The sequence below is a fragment of the Molothrus aeneus genome, chromosome 14 (assembly GCF_037042795.1).
Source record: "Molothrus aeneus isolate 106 chromosome 14, BPBGC_Maene_1.0, whole genome shotgun sequence".
NCBI lineage: Eukaryota > Metazoa > Chordata > Aves > Passeriformes > Icteridae > Molothrus > Molothrus aeneus.
Window position 1 is genome coordinate 8,144,050 of NC_089659.1, and position 14,710 is coordinate 8,158,759.

General features: G+C 39.0%; 1 protein-coding gene across 2 annotated transcripts in view; it reads left to right on the plus strand.

The window, feature by feature from the left end:
- AMMECR1 (AMMECR nuclear protein 1) overlaps positions 1 to 14,710 on the plus strand; it is a 95,992-nt gene that overhangs the window by 49,426 nt on the left and 31,856 nt on the right. The window contains exon 3 of one of the 2 annotated variants that reach the window (XM_066559399.1): positions 8,988 to 9,098. The exons of the other annotated variant lie outside the window; for it this stretch is intronic. Coding sequence (XP_066415496.1) covers positions 8,988 to 9,098 — 111 coding nt within the window. The remainder of the gene's footprint in view (positions 1 to 8,987; positions 9,099 to 14,710) is intronic. 2 annotated transcript variants of the gene reach the window in all.

Genomic DNA, 14,710 nt, shown 5'->3' on the forward strand with positions numbered 1-14,710 from the left:
CAAGGAGCTGGAATAACCTTGTGATACTGCATTGGCTAATACTTGGGTCATACTTGGAAAGCTTTCTTTACAGCTGTATGGGTTAGAAATATTTCTAAAGCTTGATTTTTTTTTTTTAATTTAAAAAACAACTCTTCTCAATTAAATAACATAGCCATATCTATATGTATCACTTCTGGCCTAACTTCAGAGGATCTCTGTTGGATACTGATCTTAATTTCTTGGAGATACAAATGGCTTTAGTGACTAAAGTACAGCTCTAGGCTTTGATGCTCTAAAGATACTCAATTCTAGATTACTTCAGTTAATGGTTTAGCATCTTTCCAGATGTATAAACCTGATACCTGCTGATTGAGGTATAAAACAGCTTGATGATCTTGGAGTTTGTGGTAGAAAAGAGCTGTGGTTGGAACATTGTTGAAGTGTTGTAATTTGAAGCAGTCTGAGCTGATGAACTGGTGTTTCTTGGTTAGTGTGTGCATACTCAGCTGTGTGACACATCAGTCCCTATAACCTGTACAAATACAGGTTATACCCATTTGAAGTTACAATTTGGGAATTCAGGGAAGATAAACATTCCATTTTATAGGACAATTCAAGTGTCTTACCTTAAAACAAGTTATGTAGGCCTAAAGATTCATCAATAACTCTGAACAATGAAGTGAGTAATCAATGCACCTGTAAGGAAGATGCCATCCTGAGGAATTTCCAGGTGTGCTGTGACCTGTAGGACTGCAGACCTTAAGCGACTGTACTGCCCTGAGACATATCACTCTGGAGAATGTCATGATTTTGAAGGTTGTTTCTTGAAAGTGCAGTCTGAGGAACTGTAGATATTCAAACTTCTTTTAGCAATGCTTAATAAGCTATGCATAACCAATGTGTGGGATTTCTGAGGCACTGGCTTTTGCTACATGTAAATATGTATTTTAGCAAAGTGAACAGCAAACTTAGGAACATATGTCATAGAAACTCAGTTTGTTTCATGAACTTGAGGGGTTGTCTTCTGAGAGTTAAAGGGAGAAGGTACAAAATAATTACTTTTTCATTTGTTTTGATGTTTTACTGGTCATGTCTGACTGAGCATTCAGTCTGAGCATACCTAAAATTTCTTATCATCCCCCTATAAATTGTTGCTTGTCCCCTCTCTTTCATGGCATGCTGCCCATGTTGCCTGAGCTCGTTTAATAGAGAGTGCAAGAACAGCAGCTCCAATGCTGCAGCTGAAGGAGCAGACACAGATTCTAGCTGTATTTGTGAATTTATGTCCTTTTTTGTCTGTTTTTAATGTGACCTTAATTAAGGTGTTGTAGGTTCACTTTAGAAAATGACCTATGAGGCAGCAGTCCTTTTATTTTTAACCCTGATTATACTCTTGTTTAAACTAGATATTCTTAAAATAGTAGCTGCTTTCTGACCTTCCTTGAGATTAGCTGCTTAGATAAGCAGAACTTACTAACAAATTCACACCTAGCAGCTCACGTTTGAGGCTGATCTCTCTAGGGCACATGATCATTTCAGGAAAATCACCAAATAATAAGTGGTTTACATGCCTAAAGAAATCAATCTCTAAATGTTGATTTCTGAAATACAGTAGTTGGAAGAGTTGCTCATTTAGTCCTGAGAATGACTGAAAGAATATGCTGTACCCTCAGAAGTAATTAATAACCTTTTCAATAATTGCATAGTATTTTAAATTCAAAAATTGCAATTCTGACTTCTGAAGGCAGTAGATTGTGATTGTCTTTGGGTCACCATGCATTGGCAGTAATGAACCTTCTTCATTGACTAAATGTGTTGAAGGAGTAGTGCAATGCAGACTGTTTCTAAGAAGCTCAGCATGTTTCCCGCATGGAAGAAAAATGTTCCCCTTCTGTTTGGGGAAATCTATGCTTGACGTGCTCCAGTCTTTGTGGATTTTGCTGGGAAAAAATTTGCTGTCCTAGAAAGTTGAGGTTTCTTATGTATGTGTGATTTGACACAGGCAGGGGAATGAGTTTGAGACATTACTCAGTAGCTAATTCTCCTTTTGATTGTGTAAAACTAGTCAAGCAAATTGTGCTGTTAACAGCTTGTGTCAAAATATGTGTTAAGTGTCACTGTAGTGAAAAAACCCCAACTTTTTGTTTGCAGCTAGCCCAAAAGGCTCTTAAGAGCCTTTCAGAACAGGAAAAATATATGGGCTTCTCTAAATTTTCACTTTAGAATGTTTTTTGAAGTTGAGATGAAGAAACTGGTTTCTATTCTGGATTCAGAAAAAGTTGAAGAGCACCTTGAACCTCAAGAAAGCTATTCAGTCTTCTGTTCCTTGAAGCAATGAATTATTTTTTCTGATCCTTGAAATATGGTTAATATTACATATCTCTTTCTCTACTCAATTCTGCAGTAGTGCTACATAAAAGGAAACATACAGAACTATAATATGAATGTGGGTTTTTCAGATTGTTTTTGACTATGGGATTTGTAATGACAGTTCTCTCCCACAGTTTTACACAGTTTCATGTGTGAATTGTCCCTTTGTTCTCTTACCTTGCATCATAAAAAATTAGAAAATGAGTCTGCAGTGAACATCAGGAGGCCATTTGATCTTTTCTCTTGTTAAAGGATGGAATCAAATACATTTACAGCTTTCCTGACAGTGGCCAGTTTTTGGAGGCCTTTGAGGAGACACTGGTGATGGCAGCTGTACATCCTCCAAGGCAGTCAATCCCAACATTCATGTTTCTTACCATTAGCACTTTCTTTAATTTAATATCTTACAGTGTGGATTTCTTAACATCTTCTGTTGCCAGATGTTCCCCTAAGTTTCTGAGTAGCTGGCAAACAATTTCCTTGTCTTACTCTTTCTTCTCATAAATGATTTTGTGAGGAGAGTAGCAGTTTTCCCTTTATACTCATTTATATTCATGCATTGCAAATTGATTGTCTTAGTTGTGCCTCTTCTTGTGCTTTGCTGTTTTTCTGTCTGTCTTCTCCAATTTTTCCTAGTAGATGTGTTGCTGTGACTGTCAGTCTTTATGCACTTGAGCCTTTTTCCTTTGAGGAAGGAGCTTTGGGCTCCTGTGAGAAGCTCCTGACTTCCTTTTCTTGCTTCTCTCAGCTTCTGGAAAACTCTATGTATTAATTGTCTGCATTTACCAAATTCTGTCTTTATATATGTGGATGGAAGGCTGTTCTCTTATTCTCCCTTGGAGATTCATGAACTCCTGTCTTGACTTTCTTGTGTCTTAGCAGACTTTCTGGAATATATCTGGTGAGCTAAAATGTCCTTGCTTTGGGTGTTGTATGTAAATGTCCTTGTCCATTGTGTGCTTGTATGATGATGACTGTTTGAGAAAGACAGCAGATGTTCTCGTGGTTGTTGACTAGCTCTGTGGTTTTATCCACCAAGTTTCCCTCTTTCATCACAAACCAGGTACTCCCAGCATACCTCAGAGGTGTGCAGGTGCCCTTGATAAACCTGTTGTGGGAGGTGCTGCCTCCTTCACTCCTGAGCTGTATTCTCTGATATCAAGTAATGAGAGTTAATTCATGGAATTGTGACAGCTGGAAATGTCCCAGCCTGGAGAGTGCTGGAGTTGAGTGCATCAGTTACAGGAGGGAGGCTGCTCTCTGTGCCTCCAGACAGGGCTGGCGCTGCACCTGTACAGGAGGGGTCACAGCAGACCATCCCAGTGACAGACTGGAATTCCTTTTCCTCTGGATGTTTCTAGTTGGAAACAGTATTATGTGAAGGTTTAGTGTTATTAGAAGGTGTAGCATGATCACAAATAACACAGAGTAAGCTTCATGTGAAAGAATACGAATCCTAAAATTTCTGGAACTGGAGGGCAATAGCTCATTCCCTTGTGTTAAAAAGGAAAATGCTGGCAGTGCGCTTTCCTTGTTCCGAGTGCTTCCTGGGAGTGTGAGAGCTTGGAGATCCTCAGAGCTGGAGTGGAAGCACTCTGGTCTTTACAAAGGGATGAGTGTGCAGCTTTTCCAAGTGTCAGATCCTACAGCTCTGGGTGTCAAGTAACATGAGGGCTGTAGAGGCTGTCTTACCTTCTGCGGTTATAAGAGGTAGTGGTTAAAGATCTGTAATTGAAGTGTCTGTCTAAATATCGTTTTACCTCCCAGTTCATCAAGCTAAATCCTTTTCACTTCAAAGTCCTCCAAGTTTTTTATTACTTGGAAGTCTTCAAATGAAACAAACATTTCTCACTCATCTTTTATGAAAGTAAAGAAATATTCTTTGTCCGTTACGCTTTTATCCCCTGTTCTTCTCACCTTCCTCCCCTTTCTTTTTCTCCATAGCCACAACAAGGAAGAGAAACTTTTTATACTGGTGGTACCAGGGCAAGACCAGTTTATTTATGGTTCTTGCTTTCTCTCCCACACTCGAACTTAAAGGATCCCTTCACTTTTTGGTAAATAAGAGGCAGCTTGTATCTAGTGCTGCTTCATATTGAAAGAAGTTATTTTTAACAGTGCATTCTGCATGATGTCAGTGTAAGTTATTGGCATGATGACTCTTAACTCTGGTAGCTGATTGCTAAAATAGCTTGCAGACTTCTGCTTTCAGTCTAAATATTTTCAGTAACATATAGCAACAGGTGAGTAATTGGTTTAGGCGATTTTGGCCGTGAAGCATTACCAATGCCCTAAGCACACTTTTTAAGCATGATGTATCAGAGACTGTTCCTGATACTTGCTTTCAGTGTTTAGATAGGTTTATACATTGTGGCCTCCATGGGGATTGTTCCAGTTCTCCAGGAGTTGTTACAGAATAGTGCTCAGGTGAGGTTTTATATATAGTTTTTTCATTAATGAGAAGAGTATAATAGTAGCTGGAGTCTGACATGGGCAGCACTGATTGGGTGACCCAAGCACCTGGGCTTCAGCCACAATTTTCTGGCTTGCCTTTAAGGTCGCTGTTCAGGGTGTTGGATGTGTTTTAGAATCTGACAAGGAGACAGACTTTGTGATGATTGCAGTTGTATATAAGGAAGTAATATCAGTTTAAACTCAGCTGTGTTGCAGTGGTCTCTTTAATTTAGTATTGCCACTGAAAGGAAAAAAACAATATACATGATCAGCTGGTTTTCTTGGGGTAGTGCCTAACAACCTCTATAGCAAATATCTAAAACAGTTCCTGCTAGTTAGTTAGAGCTGGGCAAGACTTTTTTCATCAATAGCAAGTCGTGCAATGTCTGGATTGTGAGTTCATAGTCTTCAGATTGCTTGTGAATTTGCTGTGGCACCTGTAAGTAGTTTTGGATACAAATACTTTTTCCGTGTCTGGCTCTCAAACAGCAAAATCAAAATGTAGATCCTTATGAAAGCAGATTGGTAGTCATGTTTACAGGGGCTTCAGAGGGTCTGGATTTGTTCTCTTCTTCTGTTCCTTTATGTTTTGAAACATCTTCCACCATCTTTCAGCTACTGATATTTGGCGGTGCTCTGCAAAACTGTTAACGCTGTTAGCAGCATGTTAGAGGTTCCTGGCACCACAATGAGAAGCTGAACAAATAAATTTCTGAGTCTGGTGGTTCAAGATAGCTCACTCCCAAGCTTGGAGCTGTTTCGCTTTTATGCTTAATCCTTAACTGAGTAAGAGAACTGCTTAAGGCTGATTATTAGAGCACTTCCTAGGGAAGTGCAAAGTCTGGTTTTGTGAATGTTTTTTTCTTTAAACTAACAAACAACAACATCTGCAGCTTTCTGACTACATCAAGAGGCAACCATACAGAAAGGTGAGAGCACTCCACCCAGTATGCTCTTTGATTCCTGCGGGATATGTGGCTTCAAACTTCCTTAGGCAAAAAGAAGACTGATCTCCAGGATGCCATGCATATCCTTGCTGTACATCCTTGCATAATAAATCCAAGCATCTGCAACCTTTCCTGCTTCTTACTAAAGATTTTTAGATCTAACAATGTGTTGCTCAAAAAACTCTTGTTTGTATTTTAAGAAAAACAGGTAACAGATGAAATTTTTTTTCAAGTTGAAAATGAACTGATTTACTTAGCTGCTTTTGACATCAATATCTCTAGAGTTTGGGACTTCAGCTTCAAATTTGCAGTTATGTCAGATAGCAAGTTTATTTGTGGGTTACTGGCTTTAGAACACAACAAAAGAATTGCAGCCTTGAGGAAGATATGCTGGCAGCTGAAGCCAAGGATGCCAATAAAAAGCTAAATAACATCACTAGTAAGAAAAATACTCTTTTCTTCCCATAGCTTGTCTAGCTTCTGTGAGCAGGTTTTCTATGGTCTTTGTTTAGTGTAAGACTAGAAATGCTCTCTGAAGATTTTGTATTAGGCTGTAAGAGTTAGTACTAAAAAGTAGCAGTCAGTGTTCCTAGTTCAGAGATGGAAGCATCTATTCAGGTGCAAGACCTTCCTCTGTAATTCTGTCTGCAGTTCCAAACATGGATGTTCAAGAAGGCAAATTTAAACTGGAAAAAAAGTGTAGAGAAGAGATGTGATGGTCAGAATGGAAAGGTCCCCTTTTAGAGGAAACTGAATGAGCACATCCCACTCAGCTCAGCAAAGTGAAGTCTGAAGAGGCATGTGAATTATTTCTATAAATACTTTGGGGAATAATAACCAGCAAGGGAAAGAACTATTTAAACTAAAGGACAATGTTGGCACAAGAATAGATAGGTACAAGCTGGCTGGAAAAACATTTTGGCAGGAAATTGGAATGTTTTCAGAGGTTCTGAACTTCAGCAAAGTTTTGAGGCAAGCTTCAGATTTTTCATTTTGGGGAGTTTGTCACCTTTATTTCTACTGCTGACAGTAGAACATGGATCATTTATGAACAGAATTATATAATTATTCCTTACAATAGCAGGAGCCCTGAAGGTCTCTTTCAGCCTTATTTTTTGAATTTTAAGAGTTAGAATCCTCTTGGGTCGCTGACTGTTCTGAACCTGTGGTCCATATTACACTTTGAAGACATCTGTGATGGTAATTGGGTAATTCTCTTCAGTAGGCTTAGATTTCCTGTGTAGACATCTTCACACCTTTAGTGGCTCCTGGGGAGCAGTACAGAAGTTGAAAGGTTGGAAAAACATCTTTAGTCAGACTTTGTGTTGTATGGTAATAATGGCTTCCAGTGGTGATTGATTTACAACTCAGTCAGAACAGTATGTTTATACTCCTACTACCAGTAGTACAAAAATATATGTATGTAACTTTTACATTTTGTCTTGTACTCATTGACAAGGTACCTTCAAAGTGTAGGCAAATGTTTCAGTGCTATTTGACCAACAGTGAAGTTCTCTAGGCTTCTCTTGTCCTTTTAAAGTAGCAGTAATGAGGCACCTTAGAAGAAATACAGTTTTGACAGGAAAGTAAATATGTATATGTTTCCTTGCATTACAGCCTTCCACTAAGTGTATTACAGCTAATAAATCTCATAATCCAAAGATAAAGGTCAAGAGAATAATCCTAAAGTCCATTTTGAGTCTTACTCATGCTTATTTCTGTTCAAGGGGAGAGACTGTTTCCAGTGTCATTAAAATTTAATCATTTTGTTGGTACCATTAAGGATGACTGGGATACCTTTCTTGAAAATGTAGTAAAATGCCAGTTGTTGATCTGAATGGAAAATAGTGCAATAACCCACATTTTATTAAATGTTTGGTAATGGGCTCTTTTTGCTTTATGCTTTTCAGTACTTACTAAACAACTTTTAAAAAAGGGAGGGGGGTGGCAGTAAAAAAGAAATTAAAGGAAATCCAAAAGAAAACTATGACTTCAGCTTCCTCTTTTATTCATTGTCATTGAAAGAAGGGAACTTGTCCAGCTCAGTCCAGTGAGGAGGAAGTTGCTGTACCAGCAGGTGATAACAGGTTCTGGTGAGTGAGGAGAGGACTGGGTGCTGCTTTGTTAGTGCTGCAGACTGAGGCATATCCTTTTCTGCCATCACAGGATAAGTATCTTGTGCCACACCAGATAAAGGAGATGATGTGGAAGGAGAAAAGGGATATGGACTGTTCCTTGAGAGTCCCAAAGTGCACCCATCCCTATGTATGGACCCCCAGCACAGTTACACCCATCTCTGCTGCACTGTGCAGTGCTGCAGGGACTGATCTCATATAATACAGTGCACTCTTCTCTTTGTAATGCACTTTGATTTGTCACCTTTCTAGAAAAAGTAAATTTTACACGCTTTTCTTCTTGAAGCATCCCTGTTCATCTCAGTGTTAGAAATCTTTGTGAGGGTTGGTATCCAGATGCCATGTGCTCTCCCTTGAGAAATTATTAGTGCAGTTTTCTCTTGCTTGTGTATTGATGAATGCAGTTCTCTAGAACTGCAAGGAAAGGTTTGGTCCCCAAGACTGTATGGTTCTCCTCTTTCTGATTAATTTAGTGGATGAATTGGTTTGTTTTTAGTATTTCTTTGTAACTATCATGGTCATGTGTTCAACTTAGATTTTGCTCTACTTCTGGTCATTTTTGATATTTTTAAATGCTAACTTGGGATTCACGGAGCAACTATCCTTTCCTCTGGTTGTTCTGTAAGTTTAGAGGGTGTTCCTAAATTTTGTTGTCTTCTAAGGATTTCTCTTTCTAGCCAACAGTATTAGGACCAAAGTATTTGTGTTCAGGAGAATGGATGGCTAGTGTGGCAGGGGTATTTTTCTCTTCCATAAAGGGTTTCTTATATACAGATCTCTAAGGTGAGGCTTTTCCCATTCACAGGAGAAGGTTAATGGGTAAGGTACACTGAGCATATTGGATCTGTTGCCAGGCAGTTTCATTCTGTCCCTAAACTATTCCTGTAATCTTATTTTCTATTATATTACACGAACAATGTTTCTAGAACAGTCAAAAGAATTACAAAGGACATTTGTCACTGCTATGTCCTGTTCAGATACAGTAATTTTCAAGATTTGCCCCCTCTTGTCTGAAATGGAAGGGCACTGTTCCTGAAATTTCACACCAACTGTCAAAATTGCTCCTGTGATCACGTCTCTCTTTTCCTCCCTACCACAGCCCACTGTTTGTAACGTGGAAGATCGGTCGAGATAAGCGATTGCGAGGATGCATAGGTACTTTTTCTGCCATGAACCTGCATTCAGGACTCAGGGAGTACACACTTACTAGGTAAGAATTTGTTTTCTGTAGCCTTGACTTAGATATTTTACTAGTCTGTTGAGGAGATGATAGGTGTGCTTTGGTTTGTTTTGGGTTTTTTGGCTGTGTCACTGTACGGGTCAATGAAAACCTGTGTCTCCTTTTGGTGCTGAGAGTATTGTCTGGATATTTGACTGCTGGTGTCATGAGGCCATGCTTGCAGTTAAAAACCATAAGTTAAGCCTATTCTCATTTTATTGGTCTGTAAACTACTCTCCAGTAGCTTATTGTAACTGATTATTATGGTATTTTTCCAGTGTTCAGACAAATTTTAACCTTAGTAGTTAATGTCAGGCCAGAAGACCAGAAAGTCAGATTTGGGGATTATCCTATTCACACTTCTAAAACAGCAGGTATTCTCACCTCTTCTCCATCAGGTGCTTCCAATCAGCTGCAGTTAATTTAATGCTACAAATTTCCATTACATGTTACTCTTCAGATACATCCCAGCCCCTGAGTGGGAAGCTTCTGGATGAGGGAGGTAAGTGATGATAATCCTTCACTCCCTGGCAGCATAATCTTCATGTTTTGATCTACACCTAAATTCATTCACCTTAATATTGTTCCATTTCCTTTGCATAGAGTGAAAACTAATAAGTTTATCACTAGAGCTAGTAGCAAGCTTTCTACTTGTTTTTCTAAGAGTTTTCTTAAGTTTATTCTCTAAAGAATCAATGGAATTTTGTTCCTTTCAGCTACAATAGACTTTATTGTGCTTTAAAATAGAAGCTGCATTCTGGCATGTGTAGACCTCTAAAATTGTCATCACTTAAAATAATTAGTGCTTCCAGACCACTTTACATTTGAGGCTTTTGTCCGTTACAGGAACTTCCTCTTTGCTGTTAAAATGCCTTGTCCATTCTGGCATTAAATAATACTAGAATGGGAGATGTTCTTTTTTACTTGTCTCCCTCGTTAGTTGCAACCTGAAGTTCATTTCATGCTTCTCTGCTGAGCTTGAAGAAGATAACTGCTCATCTCCTGGAGCCCTTACAAACTTCTGAAAGACCGGGTTACCTTTATTGTGTTCAGTTTATTTATTATGCACTCTAGAATGTTTCTGCTTGTGTCCTTTAAAACCTCAGCATTCAAAATGGTTGGTGAGAAGAACCTTTTAATATATTCAAAGCAATTTCTTTGTTGAGGGTTAAAAAGCTTAAAATCTTAACCATTAGTGAGCCAAACTGAATGAAAACCAACTTTCCCCCTGTACTGGAGAGTGTTTCATTTAGGTGTTTTACAGTGCCTGATCAAGAGCAATGAGCTTGTACAGAAAATTTCCCCCTGAGGCTAGGAATAAGATGAGAGCTCAAGAAAATAGTTTTTGTTCCTCATAGATTTTTCCATTCTCACAAATCAGACAGGACTGTACACTTAAATACCTTTAAAATTGGTTATATGATTCCTGACTGCATTCTGTGAAAGCTGAAGTCAAAATACATGAAAAGTGATGAAAATTAAAGAGAACTGAAATAATTTCAGTGCAGTATTTACAGGATGGCCACATGCTGTGGAAGTTTATACTAGGCTATTTAGAGGACAGATCAATAATTTTCAAGATGAGGAAAATAGAACTACATACCAGCCTATTTTTTAAAAAAGTCTTCAGAAGCACATAAGTTGCTTTAAAATAAAATGTAACATTTAGTGCATATTGGATTTTGTTACCTTTTATGGTAAATCTTTTTTATGCTTATGGTACCTAAAATGTTTCCAGGTTGCTTTATTTTTTCACATAACAACCAAACTTCAAATATGATCACTGGAATGTAGAGTTCATATGAGAATGTACAACAAAGGTGTTCCCTTCTATCAGTCATTATATAAAAAAAGAGAGAGAGGGTTACCTGTGATTAGTTTCCTTCTTGTGGTCAGTCTTTTCAACTGTGGGGCTTCCAGAGGGAGAGCATTTGAGGAATAAAAGAAGCACCATTGAAGTGTCCATGGCTTTGAGAGTCTGGAGCTCGACAGGCCTCCCCAGGAAGGATTAGAAACTAGGACATTATAGCTTGCTCCAGCAGTATCTGGGCAATAGGCTGCTGCAGAAGACATGGCAATTCCTGAAAGGGAAAAACTTATTCAGGAAGGGCAGAAGTTAATCAACAAAGTAGGTAGAATGAGAATGGGCTCTACTGCAGAAAGTGGAACTTGACCAGAACTTTCAGTTGGCAATGCAGTCAGATGACTGCTGACTTTATTTTCCTTTGACACTTTTCAAAAGGGAGGCACTTTCCTTCAGTCATTTTGAAGATACAGTGTGGATAAACTGAACTAGATTGTTTATCTAATTAATTAATTTTTACTCTTTTCAGTACCTTCTGTGTAATTGTGGCCCAGCTTTCAGTGAGTTAAAATGGCACAAATGAACAGCTGTTTTTAAATACCCTGGTGCTTAGCAATCAAAATATCCACAATTCCCTTCACACATAATTTTATTGCAAATATGTTGCATAGTCCTTAGGATCACAGTAAATAAATTTTGTTATTTCTAGTGATCTCTGGCTGTATATCATATCCAGTGTGTAGCATACACATCTCTATCTGCATACAGTAGTGTAGTTCCTTTGAAGCAGCATAATGATAGTTCATCTAGGAATCTGGAGTGAACAATTTGTTTCTTGGGACACCCCCACCGTTCACTTTTTTGGGTCTGAAATCAAAAATGGTGGTGATCTGTGACCATTTTGAGCTCTGTAGGTTGTTGTGCTGATATTGCCAGTATGTTCTAAACAGGAAATTTATGTGGAATGATTCATCGTTAATTGGATGCATCTGCCTAAGTTCTGAGGAGGGATGAGAATACCCATAGTTAAAAAAACTATTACTGCATTCCTTATAAAGTCGACATGTTAAATTCAATTTTCTTTGCAGTCATATCAGTGAAACACATGGGAAAGGATGTGTATTATTAAAATCTTCTGCAGAACTTTATGGAGAGAGAGATTCAGACTTGGTGATTTGTATTTCATTTTACTAGGAGATAAACCATGTCCAAATGTTCTACAGTGTTGCATATTACATTTTAGAATGAAGAAATTTTACCATGGCTACAATAGTCCTTTAGACTGAATGTGTTAAATTGATTATCCCACCTGAATGCATAAAAATAAACCAACCCAGATTATGAAAAATACCTTATGTTTTACAGCTCCTTCAAGAAAATACTCTGAACTTGGAAGCAGGTTACCACAGAATTTCATAACAGGTTGATAAATTACTTTTTCATGTATTCTGTACAGCAGTAAGTCTTAGGTTTTGGCACTGAAGTTTTAAACTCCTGGTTTTATAAACTTGAGATATTGAACAAAATGGTTTCAGTTCTTTGTTTTAGTTTTTAATCTATTTCATAGAATTTGACATAGTATTTTATGCCTATTGGATGTGAAAGTATAGGTGCATAAATTTTTATCTCTGTGTTGGTTTAGCCCATTAAGGCTAGAATATGTATCTGGGGAGGGAGGTAGTAGAGAACAGGCAGGTGAAGGAAGATGTCACAGGGCAGAGTCTGCTGTCCCAGAAGAAAGTAGTGAAGAGACATTGGAGGACTCCAAGGCTTAAGTGTATTAACCTGATGGGTGAAAACTGGGTTTAACCCTCCTTCCTTTAACTAGCATAGACCTGTCTCTACTGACTGGATGATGTAATCAGATTTTTTGTTGTGTGTTCTACTTACCACTCCACCTGAGGGAAATAGGACTGCTGACACTCAGCTTAGATGTGGCTGATCAACAAAAGAAAACAAAGAGAAGCTGGGGATGAGAAGCACAAGATAGAAGGGGATGAAACCTATGACCCAACTTTCTCATAAGTGAATTTGGGTGTACATCCATATGAGGATTTGGCTACTGCTGGCGTCAAGTACTGCTCTGTCCCTGTCAGCCATGTCAAGAGTCAGTCCTTGTTGCAATACTGCCTGCTCTCTCTGTCAAAAACACTAACCCTTTTTTCCTAGTCCAGATCTTACCATCCAACTGTAAAATATAGCAGTACAGCTACAGCCAGCTAATTTAAGGGTGAAATTGAAAAATACTTAATAACTGATCACATTAAGATTGATGCTGGCTGTACTTGCTAAAGAGTAGTGACAAGTTTTAGTACAGACAGGACAACTTCCTTCATGTATTTAGTTGAGTTTACTTCTCTAACCCTGTAATCAGTCCCACAGGGCAGTGCTAACTTCCCAAAACCTTTACTGCCAAGCAGTGTTGCTGTGGGTGTAGGTAGTCATTACCATTGATCCAGGGCAAAGCATACTCATTCATCTGACTGCAATTTTTTGAACTGCAGAGTTGGGGGGAATTACATGTTTTTACAGTTGTTGTGGCCTTCATTGTTGACAGGAGTAATAGATAGAAATAATTTGTCCAAATAACATCTCATGTAATATTTGAGAGCATATTGTTGCTTCTGTGTTGCCCACTGATAATACTTTGCAGGCTGTCTTGCTTTTGACTTTGATTTATAGTTTATCACTGCTGAAGTTGGCTTTTTAAAATTCTGTTAATACACTGTCTGGTGGCCACCGTGGAAAAATGCCTGATAATTGTGACATGAAGCTTACATCATCACACTTGTAATTAAACTCTGCAGAGAGGAGTGTAGGTTCATGACAGCCTGCACACACCAGGGTTATGCTGTTCTTCTATGTTCAATATTGTTTATAAAGTCAGGGAGCTTCCTTTCCATTTGTATGTGCCTGTGAAAAGCAGGTGCCTGCTGGTCTCCTCTGAGTTCTCAGGGTTGCCTTAACTGAGGTAGAGAGCACAGATCTCCAAGTGAGAAAAGTTAGGGCCATATGTGCTGCCATGATTCTGTGTCCAATTGAGTGAACAGACGACCACTGTGTACCACAGAGCGTGTGAGAGGCCAGTGGCAATAACCCTCTGGAATGAGTAACTCCCACCTCCTGCTTTACAGCAAGTTGCAGTCATGAAGGGTAACATTTTTAGGGGGGTTCAACCTATAAAATCCACTAAGTTTTAAGAATAAAAATGCCCTACATGCTGTCAGCTGGGACTCCTCAGATATTCATCTGTCACATTGAATCATAGAATTGTTTACATTGGAAAACACCTTTAAGGTCACCAAGTCCAGCCATTAACTCAGCACTACCAAGCCACCACTCCAATGTATCTCCAAGTGCCAACATGGCTTCTAAATCCCTTTAGGGTTGGGGACTCCACCACTTGTTTGGGCAGCCTGTTTCTATACTTGACAACCCTTTTGGTGAAAAAAATGCTTCCTAATAGCCAGTCTGAATAATGCCTGGTGCAACTTGAGGCCATTTTTTCTTGTCCCGTCACTTGCTGTTTGGGAGAAGAGGCTGACCCCACCTGCTCCAGCCCCCTTGCAGGTAGAGAGCAGTAAGGTCTCCCCTGAGCCTTTTCAGGCTAAACATCTCCAGTATAAGCAACTCTCAGTTACACCATCACATTCCCTTACTGCATTACAAGGTTCTGTAGGAGTGATTTCAGAACATCCTGCGTTCCTGGGGAGGTAGGAAGTGGGGTGCCAAACTGACACTTAAGAGGGTGTACTGAGTGCTTTTCCCTCAGACCAAGGATGGGGGCTCCCTGGCCTAA